The 13,037-nt window shown below is 45.8% G+C and overlaps 1 protein-coding gene across 1 annotated transcript in view; it reads right to left on the reverse strand.

Annotated features, from left to right (window-relative positions):
- Positions 1 to 13,037, reverse strand: part of Dock5 (dedicator of cytokinesis 5) — a 192,279-nt gene that overhangs the window by 97,690 nt on the left and 81,552 nt on the right. The window contains exons 4-5 of the mRNA XM_021181410.3: positions 9,923 to 9,978; positions 7,903 to 7,999 (exon numbers count right to left, since the gene is read on the reverse strand). Coding sequence (XP_021037069.1) covers positions 7,903 to 7,999; positions 9,923 to 9,978 — 153 coding nt within the window. The remainder of the gene's footprint in view (positions 1 to 7,902; positions 8,000 to 9,922; positions 9,979 to 13,037) is intronic.

The raw sequence follows: 13,037 nt of genomic DNA on the forward strand, positions 1-13,037 counted from the left end.
ATGAGGAGGAGGAGGAGGAGGAAGAGGAGAAGGATGATGATGATGATGATGATGAGGAGGAGGAGGAGGAGGAAGAGGAGAAGGATGATGATGATGAGGAGGAGGAGGAGGAAGAGAAAGAAGAGAAGGAGATAGAGATTCTGCTCACCTCCTCTTCCATGGGGTTTTATAATTTAGAAGGAAAAGGAGAACATATGGGAACTTGGCTTCTGTTTCTAATTCTATCATTAATTTGCTATGTGACTTTGGGCAAAGATCCCTGCCTAAAGACATCTTCCAGTCTATGACGGAGCTGTTCAACTCAATTAATCCTACAAAACAACTTCCTGATTGGCTGCTTCTGGCTGTCTCAGTTCTTTGCCTTGCTCTGCACAGACTCAGTAGGAATTATACAAACATTCCCTGAGGATGGAGCTCTGCAATAATCTCAGAAAGTCTTCCCTGTAGCCGTTAACTCCTGGGTCCAGAATGGGTGCCACCTGACGATCCAGCCACACTTCCTACTCATCCTTACTTCCTCTTCCAACCCTGGAAAAGCTCTGCCTGCCTGGCAAAGGTTTGATTTTTTTTTTTTTTTTTTAAGGAAGACATTCCAGCATCTCCATGTCACATCCTGTTCTAGCATCTCCATGTCACATCCTGTTCCAGCATCTCCATGCCACATCCTGTTCCAGCATCTCCATGTCACATCCTGTTCCAGCATCTCCATGTCACATCCTGTTTCTTGACAAAGCCATATGGAAGCAGGGCTTGTAATTCAGAGATCACACGTCCTGCCTGAAGAGGAAATCTGTTTCCAAAGGGAGGCCAGCTCAACTGTACTTTAAAGCGGGCTGTGGCAGCCCATGGATGTCTGACGGCTCAGAGGCACCTTTCATCTACCTGGATATACAGCCAGCCATGGGTGTGGCGACAGGAAGAAAGAGTGACTCCCTGTGCCCTACACCTTCCCTACCCCCACCTCTCTATTCCACAGTCCCCTAACACGAGAGCAGGTACAAGGGTTTCTTTTGAAGCAACTTTGAAAAAGAAGATCAGTTTTTCTTGGGAATTCATGTTAATAATTAAACTCCCTGACTCCACAGTGCGTATTAGCCACCCTCATCCCCAGGCTCTTTCCTTTCTTCAGGAAGCAGGAGTGTTCTCCAGCTCCAAAACTTATAGAAAGAGTCGACTACCTCACAAAAACTTCACTGGACTTCTTCTCTAGCAGGAAGCGGGGAGAGGCAGGTGGATTTCTGAGATCGAGGCCAGCCTGGTCTACAGAGTGAGTTCCAGGACAGCCAGGGCTATACAGAGAAACCCTGTCTCGAAAAACCAAGGAAAAAAATGTATAACATGTATGACTAGTCAGTTATGGTGGTACATACCTATAATCCAAGCATTCGGGAGGCTGAGGCAGGAGGATCAGGAGCTTGAGACTTTTCTGGAGTGTAAAACTAACTGGATAGAGTTAATTGTTAGGTTAGGTCTCATACAGATGCACCATGTCTAAGTCTAACCACATAGGAGTGGGACTCATGGCAGCGGGAAGAGGTGCAACTGAATGAGAAGGGGCCAGAGATCCCTGGTCCTGTCTCGGCTGGGGAACACAAATTTGAGACAGCAGAGGAAAAGAGATAGGAAGCGTAAATCCGCCTACCTGGAGGGACTGAGATATGAGAGAGCTGAAAGAGAGCCAGTCACGGCATAATCTCTGTCCCTTCAGTTCCAAGCTGCAAGATGAGGCAAGGCCACAAGTGGGTAGACAGACAAATTTTAGTGTTCTTTGGGCAAGTGCCACAGTATGACGGAGATGCCCTTCTAAACTCAGGATTCTTGGCGCTCTGGAACAGCATGCTAGGTGCTGTCGAAACCCCCATGGACCAGCTCGGTGCACTCTCACAGTGAATGCTCAAGGCTCACATAATAGCTAATTTCAATTTTAGGGGAGGAGATGAAAGCCCAGGAGGTCAAGGACTTTTCTTAAGCTGAAAGATCTGATACAAGTCTTCCAAATTTATGCTCGTTCTGTTAAAGTGCTGTTTGTGTTCAGGGGCTATTATTAGGTTTGTATATTTTTCTGAAGGTAAAAATATATATTCAGAACAGGAGAGATGGCTCAGTGGTTAAGAGCACACAGACTGTTCTCCCAGAGGTCCTGAGTTCAATTCCCAGCAACTACATGGTGGCTCACAACCATCTGTGATGGGATCTGATGCCCTCTTCTGGTGTGTCTGAAGACAACTACAGTGTACTCACATAGAATAAATAAATAAATCTTTAAAAAGAAACAAAAAGCCAGGCCATGGTGATGCATGCCTTTAATCCCAGCACTTGGGAGGCAGAGGCAGGCGGATTTCTAAGTTTGAGGCCAGCCTGGTCTTCTAAGAGTGAGTTCCAGGACAGCCAGGGCTACACAGAGAAACCCTGTCTCAAAAAAAAAAAAAAAAAAACCAAGGGACTGGAGAGATGGCTCAGCGGTTAAGAGCACTGACTGCTCTTCCGGAGGTCCTGAGTTCAAATCCCAGCAACCACATGGTGGTTCACAACCATCTGTAACAAGATCTGACACCCTCTTCTGGAGTGTCTGAAGACAGCTACAGTGTACTTGCATATAATAAATAAATAAATAAAACAAAAAAACAACCCAACAACAACAACAAAAACCAAAAATAACAGAAAAACCAATATATATATATATATATATATATATATATATATATGTGTGTGTGTGTGTGTGTGTGTGTGTGTGTGTGTGTGTGTGTATGTATACACATTCATTTATTATATACATATATGTGTGTGTATATATATGTATATATGTTTGTATGTATATATACATACACACATACAGTGAGGGAGGGAGCCCTCTAAGAACTGCTTGGTCTATCCAGTCCCAGTGTCTAACTTCCTTGGCCAATCACCAGGTGACCTCCCTGATTAAGACCTGGAAACACCCAGTGACTAAGTGATCAAGGGGCAGTTCTGCAGGCAAAGCTTACCAGGGAACTGCTGTGAATGTGTACTCTACATACTGGAAATGTCTGTGCCTCCTGGACTTGAACATCAACCAAGAAGGCTTGCTATCTACAGTAGCTTGCTCCCCACATGCTCAAGGCCACTCTGCCCAATATGATTACAGGAGAGAAAGGCATCGAGCGGCCTTGGGTGCGTGTGGCACACAGAAAACAGCTCCCGGATTGCTGGCAGTCACAGCTGGGTGAGAGAAGACAGCTCTGAGTCAAGGTTGTCCAGTGGGAGGGCATCCCCCATGGCTGCTGCTTCCAGCTGGGGCAGTGTCAACCATCACAGGTCTCCACCAGGGAGGCCTTGACTGCTTATCTGCAAGCAGGATGATTTCGTAGCCACAGTTCCTGTCCATGCTCTCATAGCTTTGTGAAGCTAGGCTATGAAAATACATACTCAGAAAGAGACTCTGGATGTCTTGTTTAAGATCTTGGAGCTAGTTAGGGCAGGGCACGAGGAGGACATGCCCTTTCCCAGCTAGAAGGCCAGTGTTTGGCTCCTATAGCTTGTTTCCTCCCATAGAATAAGGTCAACACCCACCAGAAAAGACAGCTGAAATAAAATCAGTAACAATACTCTCAGGAGAAAAGAGGTCCCATGAAGGAAGCTCTTGGGGACAGGCAGCCTCTTCTCTCTCCTCTCTGGATGAGGGATCTCCTCTCCTCAGTGTAGACAAGTCTCCCAGGCAAGCCTCCCCTCTCCTCAGTGTAGATAGTCTCCATTCCCATTGTGATATATTTCTGATCATTTTACTCTGTACCATTGCTAAAACCAGGAGAAAATCATCTTTACTTTCTTGAATAATCCAGCAAGTTCATAGCTGGGCTTAAATTGATTAGTTGATTGCATTTATTCCCTCTAGAAAACAGTCTCAAAATGTAAATTTACAATGAACGTAGACAGAAAAGAACAGAACCAGGAAGCATATCTAGAGATATGCAGTTTCTAGGGCACCCTACAGTCTTGTAGAAATGCCTGTTCAAAATCTGTCAAAGGAATTCCTGCAGATGTGATTTGGTGGTAGTGACCTTGCCTAATGTACACAGAAGCCTGGGTATCATCCCTAGCTAGAATCAAGAACTAAAAAAACGAATCTGGGCTGGTGAAATGGCTCAGTGGGTAAGAGTACCTGACTGCTCTTTCAAAGGTCCGGAGTTCAAATCCCAGCAACCACATGGTGGCTCACAACCATCCGTAACGAGATATGACGCCCTCTTCTGGAGTGTCTGAAGACAGCTACAGTGTACTTACATATAATAAATAAATAAACCTTAAAAAAAAAAAAACCTAATCTATGGGAAGAAAGATGTCAATGTGGTAATGTATGCCAACAAAGCCCAAATTTATGTTTATACAGATAAAGGAACACAGGGGCCGAATCCAAAAACAAAATGGTAAGACGTACATCCCGGAGGACAGATCTGGAAACTAGGGATTAAGATTAGAGGGTCTCTTTCCCTTTAAATACTTCCCAGTGAAACATGGGATTTGAAGTTTGCTACTTTAACCAAGAAAGAAAATCAGAAATTCTGCCTGAGGTGAATAGCCCATGCACTGGGGGAGGGGTTGGGGGCATGGGGGAGGCTGGAGGTGATGAATAACAAACCCATTCTCTGTGGACTCTTCCTTAGTGGATAAGCAGGCACAATCAGCCAACAATGACAAAGCTCCACCCACTGTCAACACCTTTCACAGCCAATCAGTAGCAGCTATCAGGTGTTTGACAGTTATCTCCTCAGATGTCTAAGATGAAAAAAATGTGCTGTCTTCTGAGAGGGAATTAAAAAAAAAAAAATCAATTCATTCACTAGGCTTTGCACTTAAAAATTCAATTCTCTACTAAATTGGGGGAGGGGGAGGCTCACAAAGAAAATGCTCAAAAGTACTTATCAGTTCGTCACACTGCGACTACTCGGGGTGGGGCATAGACAGTACAAGTTCTCAGGACCTTTTTCCTCATTCTTACCCTCATGTGTGTGTGTATGTGTGTGTTTATGTCTGTGTGCACATGTGTGTGTAGTTTGTGTGTGCATATTTGTCTGTGTGCACATGTGTATGTTTGTATGCACATGTGTGTGTGTGTGTTGTGTGTGTGTTGTGTGTGGTGTGTGTGTGACTGTCTGTCTGTCTGTCTGGGTATAGAACCCTGGACACACCATGACAAGCACTCTACCATCGAGCTACACTCCTAGTCCCTTATCTTAGTTCTTTTCCTTAGAAAACTAGTCTTGATGACTTGTAGATACAGAGAGGATATACAGAGGAAGATGAGCAATGATGTTGTCTATTAGAGAGAGTAAAGGCCTTTCTGCATACTGTACTTACATATGGCACAAATAATAACAAAAACTCCTTCCACAGTACAAGGGTGGGAACCGCTAATCAATATTTTAAAGAACTCTTTACATAGAGTGAATGAGATCTCTTAGGGATGGATGGCACTGAAGTCTAAATATGAAAATTGTTTATGCTTCATCCTCTGCCTTCTACAACAGCCTGAAGATATTTTAACACGGCCTCCAGATGGATTTTTATACAGACAGAAAGCTTCACAGATGAGATGAGAGTTAGGGTAGACCTTTCCACACGTTATCATGAATGTGTTCAAAACACTTTGGACTTTTGAGCATTCCGAGTGCTTGCATTTTAGATTGGGAATGCCTGTGGCTTGCCTGTGATACAGTTGGGGTCATGTGCTGGATAGCTGACTTCCAGTGCAGTGATGTTTAGAGGTGCTGGGATCCTAAGGAATGGAGACTGGCAAGCGAGGGCTGGAAGCATCACCCACAGTAGCTATCATGAGAGGGTTCTCATGCAAACAATGAGGTGGCTTTCCGCGCTCTGGTTTCCTGTCACACCATGTTGTCCTTTCACATAAGCTCCTGCTACTGTTAGACAATCCACCACAAGGTACCCATTGGAGTTAAGCTCACTTCTACGAGCCTCCAGGACTATGGTGTGGAGCTGTCTCTTTTCTTTGTAAGTCACCCCGCCCCCACCACACACACACACACACACCAGGTATTTCATTACAATATAAGAACACTCAGCCCACACTCACCTAATTCATTTCTCCACTCAACAACTTCCAGAAAGAACATTAAGGGACAAACCCATGCCCACGCCATTTTTCACCCATCAACCTTGCTATATCCACCACTCAGCAATCAATTAGCCAGAACAGAGTGCTCTCAATGGAAGTACAAGTTGATCAATGGCGGCCACAGGGATGACAGCTGCATCCTTCCCCTCCCAGAGTGCGTGATTTAGGGGCTCAGAGTCAGTGCTCTCATCAACCAAGTCTGAAGAGATCAAAAGATCACCTTCAATATGGGCATCATGTCCCAAGGGCCGGACCACGCGTGCAGCAGCTAAGTGTTTGGGAGGTCAGGAAGAGAGAACATTCAGGGTGAGTTGGTTGAGAACACATTTTGAAGAGGAAAGGACACAAACGAAGCTTTGAAGGGTGGGTAGGCAGAAATACGGCATGCTTTCAACACAAAGGGCTCACGATTGCTAAGGCTATATGACTCATCCTGGAATACTCGGCCCCAGACTCTTACCGCTGATGCTGGAATGAGCTTGGTGACTGCCTCACTACACAGGAACAAGAATGGGGGTATCACTGTGACTTAGTAAGACTGACCACATAAAGAAAAAGTAATGGCTGCTGGGTGCAGCTCTCCAGCCCACAACCTCATGGACTTGTTCACAAGTCTAATCAGAGAATATATTTTGCTCACCATATGATTTCCTGGTCACCCACAGAAGCCTGGAAGTCCCCCATCTAGGCGAGAGCCATCGGTGCTCACCAACAAGCTCTCCAGCGAAGCAACAGTAGAAAAGGGTCTCTGGCTTTCAGGATTAAGGAAAGAGCTTTCTAGACAGAAGAGGCCGCCACGCTAGCAACGAACTTTGAGCATCTTGTGCATTTGCCAAATAGCCATTTCTAGTCTGATGATGCTAAATGCTGAGAGTCCCAGGCCCTGATCCTCACATCACAGGGTGGGTGTGCTTAAAGAAAAGATGCCTCCTGGCTCCATTTTAGACAAAGCTGAGTAGCTAACATGACAGTGGTTTTCTTGGTGAGACACACAGTTTGTACACGTGTCTTCTGGCCTCTCTCCCTCTTCCCATGAAGCAACTGGTATTCTACCATGAGCCTCCCCATTAATATTCTTACGGCCTCCTAGCTATCCCACCCCCAGGGCTTCTCCTCTAAATATTACAAGTAGATTAAATTCCCACTCTTTTAAGATCCCCCCCCCATTCTATTTATATGTTCACTTGGGGCAGGGCATGCATGCCAGAATGTAGATGTGGGAGTCAGAGGACAACTTATGGAAGTTAGTTCCCTCCTTCCATCATGTGGGTCCAGAGGATTCAGCTCAGGTTTTTTTCCTTTTTGGGGTGGAGGGGGGGGTGGGGAGTGGGAGTTCAAGACAGGGTTTCTCTGTATAGCCCTGGCTATCCTGGAACTTTCTCTGTAGACCAGGCTGGCCTCGAACTCCGAAATGTGTCTGCCTCTGCCTCCCAAGTGCTGGGATTAAAGGCGTGTGCCGCCACTGCTCTGCTAACTGCATGTTCTTTATAGCAATGTTGTGAGGCTTTGTGGTTTGAGGCACCCAAGAAGGCCTGGCCAAGTATTGGCAGCTGTAACTCACTATTGATCACACTCAGTAAGACTAAATGAATGATCACCCTCACTTCCCTCCACAATTCCATCAAGGGGCCCAACTCTTGGGGAAATGAGAATCAGCTGGCTCCCAGCATGGTGGGAAGGTTCACTCAACTCAATGCAGAAGATGGCTCTGCATCCCAACAGTTAATCAGACTGAGCGTCCAGAAATGACATCCAAGGCCACCACCAGGGGAGCCCCAGGGAAAGCTTACCACATAGAGCTTGCGCCAGATGACGGCCCATTCTCGTAGTGTGTTTGTGAGCTCCTGAACCAGGGGCAACTCCCCGGGAATCACGGTCTCATGCTGCCTACAAGGAACCAAAAGGATGCACACTTTACTGCACAGGATAGGAGCTGCCTTTCCTGACCACCACACTCTTGACAATCCAATGCTGGAACATGGCAGCTGTGGTTTGAAAGAAACCAATCTGCCCCTGGAGGGGGGCATATACTTTAGAGAACTGGAACACAGGTAAATGTGAGCAAAAAAAACCCAAAAAACAAAAAAAAAAAACAAAAGCAAGGAACTGGAAACAGCATGGTCCACAAACTAAACTAAGTTTTTGCATGGCACGGGTTAAGGCCAGACTCTACTTTCTTGTGTTGACACTCTCGGAAAGTGCCAGCGACCAAGCCAGGTTATTGCCTGGTTCCGTCTGGCAGCTGCTTCGTTTCGTGGAAAGGTTAGCGCCATATGACCTCTCCCAGTCGCCTGAGGACTGATCCATGCTCTCCTCTAGAAAGAACGAGGGCTTCTTCTCACCTACTGCTCCCCAGCATGGCAACTGGAGACAAACCAATTTCCTCACTCACATTAGGCATAACTGTGTTTACTCACATAAATCCCCCCCATCGTGTTCCTACAGTTATCAATAGGAGAAAGATAGCAAGGACATGCAGAGTGTTCAGGTTGAGTAAGACAATTTATTAAGACAGATGTGACTCATGGAACATTTCTTACATGCTAACTATGGAAAACTACAGTGGTCCCTGACTTAGGGGCCTCTGATTTTGCAACCTGAGGATGGCTGTAATGGGGACACTCACAGGTATTGGCTTTTTACTTTCAGCATGGTGTTGAACCCACTACATGAGGTACGGGCTACTGTATCTTCCAATAGGCCTTGTGTTAGGTGAATTCTGCACAACTGTCAGCTGATGCAAATGTTCTGAGCGGCAGGGCTAGGCTATGTTTCATAATTTAGGTGAAATCAATGCATTTCTTCTTGTCCTTTCTTATTAGCATATATTATTGCACAGAATGACAGGCTTTCTTGAAACACTGGCTTGTGAAACTTTCAACTCTGGAGAGTTTATAATGATGTAATCACAAGTTCAGGAACATCTGTATTTGCTGACTCAATACTTTGAACACAGTAAACTGGGCATCCAGCCTTTCACTGGCAGATCCAGTTAGAACAGCACTCTTACTTTGCCTTTACAAGTGACACTCCGTGGCTGCCCAGAAATGGCCCACTGGGAAGAGGATTCCTCTGGGGGTGGGATGGGGTGGAGGAGAATATTCCAAGTGATGGGTCTACTGTGGAAGAGCCATGAGAACTTGAGCACATCTCTACCTCTTGTCTTAAAATGTGGGTTGAAACTTCTCAATCATGTCTCTCTAATTCAGAGGTTCCAGGATTCTGGGACAGCCTCTCTGGCACCAGCCATGGGATCGAGTTCTACTTCTTAATTCTCTCTTCCTGTTTTGAGTGTCCTGCTTTTCTCAGGCACCACAGAGTCCATGCTTTGCAGGACAAATGACACGGGCAAAAAATGAGTACTGAGACTGAATGGATGCTGTCTACACAGCATGTTCCCACATACTGCTTCCCTAGCGTCTCACGCCCAGCGCATCATCGGTGCACACCATCAGTGTCTTCCTATAGGGAGCTGTGAAAATTCTGAGGTGTACTTGCAACTACGATGTATTCACGGTTCGGAGCTGAGGGAGGGCAGCTCCCAAGATGTCCACATGGATTCACATTCACAGACCCAGTGAGCAACTAGCAACTCCGAGAGGAGATGAAAAGCCCTCAGAGTTCATCACTGGGCTTTACTGTCCTGGGGGAGGGTGTCAAGGAGGAACAAGGGAAGAGAAGGCAGAAGGAGGAATTTAATGAGGCAAGTGAAACCAACGGGAGGAAAGAAACATCAATAGGTGAAGGACATTCTTTCGTGGTCACCTTACATCTCCATCACTTTAGTGGTCTTCCTGGATGGGAACTTACCCTCCATCTTCCACTGTTGCCTCTTTCAAATGGATGTATGTTTCAGGAAAAATGCCCTGTGGAGAGAGAACTCTTGTTATACGGACATTAAAAACAGTCAAGGGCATGAATACTGCAAGGTGGGCCTTGAACACCTTGGCCAAAGGAAATTCCCTACTGAGTTGACAGGACCATCACTTATAATGACCAACAGAGTTCCAACGGAGGAAGGATGGGAAAAGCTGAAATAGGGGAAATTAAGGTTTTGGTTCAGGATGCACAGGATGTTTTGAAAATAAAGAGTCACAACACCCCCATCAGCTGGGAAACCCAACAATGGCAAGGAGAGTAATACTGAGGACGTAGAATCTGTACAGAGCCTACGTGCGTGCCACAGTGCATCCATTAAGGGGCCTTGCATCGTGAGACAAGCAGTTCATACTTTAGCTTCCTACACTAATACCCATCAGTGCCTCCACTGAAGACCAACTTCACATCACTTTTAGCTACCTGGCCATTTCATCATTGCATAGTCTCTGATGGTTCTCCACTTTATAACCCTAAAAGGCATTTCTATATCAGTACGATGACACTGCTCACTAGAGAGAGTGTGTACAAAAAAGTCCCAAGGGAAGGGCTGAAAACCACTGGGTGGGAACCAGAGAGCTGCCGGAAGGAAGAGATTTCTCAGTAGGCAGGAGCCATCCACAAGAGTTCTCTTGAATATCAAAAGTTCGTGTCTCATGGTGCAATACTCTCAAGAAACCACGTAGGGACAGAGCCACTGGGTTTTGCTTTAGACTAGTTTACACGGCAGAGTAGGTGAACGAGCTGGCATCTTGGCTCAATTATTCCTAGCCTTTCTTATGGAAAGGCTGGCATTCTCTCTGTGGACATTACAAGCCAGGGATGGCTGACCATACAGGTGGTAGTGGAGGCAGCCCATAGTCCACAGTGCACCCTGTCATCCTTAGTAGGACAAGGAACCAGTGAACTCAGACAGAGGCTGCTCCGGTGGCCAGTTTCATGGGCTGTATTTGTCTATGTAATACTTTCTCCCTTTTCATCCTTTGCCAATCAAACAGTGAATGGCCAGACCAGTAGGGAATCAAGCTGATCTCAGCATGGTGACGACAAAGGGGATCCTGCAAAAGGCCCCATTGCTTCAGCTAGACTGAGTGGCACATTAGTGAGGAGCCACCATCAGCTCTCTCCATTGATGAGACCAACACCACACATAAGGTGACCTTGAGGTTCTCCAGGTGCACAGGATAGAGTGACTGGGGAGTGACTAAGCAACAATCAAACCAACACAAATTCAATGTCACACTGAAGCCATGAGGCCATGGTTGATATCTGACAGAGGAACAGCTCTGATGGTGACAGGGAGGGAGCGAGAGTAACTAAGTCGTCACCTTCACATATCAGACATTGTCACAAGGAGTTTGCGTGTACTTGGCTGTATTTGTTTTGAAAATGCTCTGAGTCAATCCACGACTGAACACTTGCCCATTGCCCTGCCCATTTAATAAGTATCTGCCCAATTACAGAACTTTCATGTGTAATACCTCTATGTTTTTATTCTCAGCTTTCATATGTTTAATTGACGGTATTTAAATGTCTTCTTCCTATTGAAATTATCTGGAAGCAGTCATATTTTAATTTTTTTTTTAAAAAAGCCCTTCATTGACACATAAAGAAACTAGATCTAGAGAGATGGGTTGCTTGGTAACCAGCGTGAGGACCCGAGTACCATCCCCAGGCTGCACATAAAGCTGCTCATAGTGGTCAAGATGGTCATCTCAGAGCTAGGGATGCAGGGCTTGATGGCCAGCCAGCCTAGCTGAAGCAGTGAGTACCAGGCCAGTGCGAGAACTTGTCTCAAAATATAGCATGGTGGATGACATCTAAGGAATACATACTGGGGCCACACACTCTGGCTTCCACAGTTACGCATTCACACATGTGAATATAACGGTAAATTTTAGTTATCTAGCCTTTTACAATAGGAGAGTGAAGAATTCATGAAGAGAGAGGGGGTTGGGTAGGAGCAGTGAGTTTAAAGTAGTAGTTATGGGCTAATAAGCTGGCTCAGTGGGTAAACGTGTTTTCTGCCAGGCCTGACAACGTGAGTTTGAACCCCAAGGCACACCTGATGGAAGGAGAGAATTGATTCCTCCAAGTTGTCCTGTGACCTCCACCTTCAGGCTATGGCACATGAGCGCGCATGTGCACGTGCACACATGCATAGACACAAACATAAATGAATGTGCTGTACGACATTGCCAAGGCTAGGCATGTAGCTCTGGGACAAAACAGGAGTTTAAGATGTGAGTGGGGGGTTTTAACTGAACTTGCCTCGGTCTCCAAAGTAGCTCCGATGACAGGTGTGCACTGCTAGCCCAGCTGTTCTGGACGGTTCCTATGATCTATCTTGAGTTTTCTGTTCACTTTTTTACACATTAAGAAAGGAAAGGGCTGAGAACTAAGTGAGTGGCCTGGGAATTCTTTGTCTCTCTCAAACAAAACCCTCCAATGTAATACTGCTAATCCAAAGGAAAAAATCTGGCAAAACATCTGGCAAATCAAGGTGGTTTAAAAAAAAAAAAGCTGAATTCATAGTCTGGTGATTGGTCCCCGCTAAGCCCTGGGAGTCAGCCAAGCCAGGGGTACTCGGAAACATAAGCCAATGGTGACTTAGCCTGATGCTGACCACTGCAGACAATTTACTCAGGCATGAAGGCGTTGACATTCAGAGCTCACTCATTTTGTCATCCCTCTGTGCTGTCGTCTGCAGCATCATTGTGTCGTGGTGGCACCAGGCCATTTATCATCATGTGGTTTCTCTTCTAAGGTCAGAGCCAACCTAGGTCTCGCATTTCTGACATGCAGCCAGCCCATCTTTCAGCTCTGCCTTGCCTTTCTCAATGCAACCTACTCACTAGAATAAAATGATTCTATTTTATTTCAACCAATTGTTTCTCCCCCATGGTATCTTGTCCACACACCCATGATCCTGCCAGGATTAAGGATGAATTTCTTCGAGACTCCAGTCTTCAATTTGTAAAGCCACCAGTTTCCTTTTATCACGGCTCCAAATGGCTAGGTTGGCTTAGAAAGGACACCAATAATTTCC

The sequence above is a fragment of the Mus caroli genome, unplaced genomic scaffold, assembly GCF_978045245.1.
Source record: "Mus caroli unplaced genomic scaffold, Mus_caroli_1 scaffold_12, whole genome shotgun sequence".
In the NCBI taxonomy this organism is placed as follows: domain Eukaryota; kingdom Metazoa; phylum Chordata; class Mammalia; order Rodentia; family Muridae; genus Mus; species Mus caroli.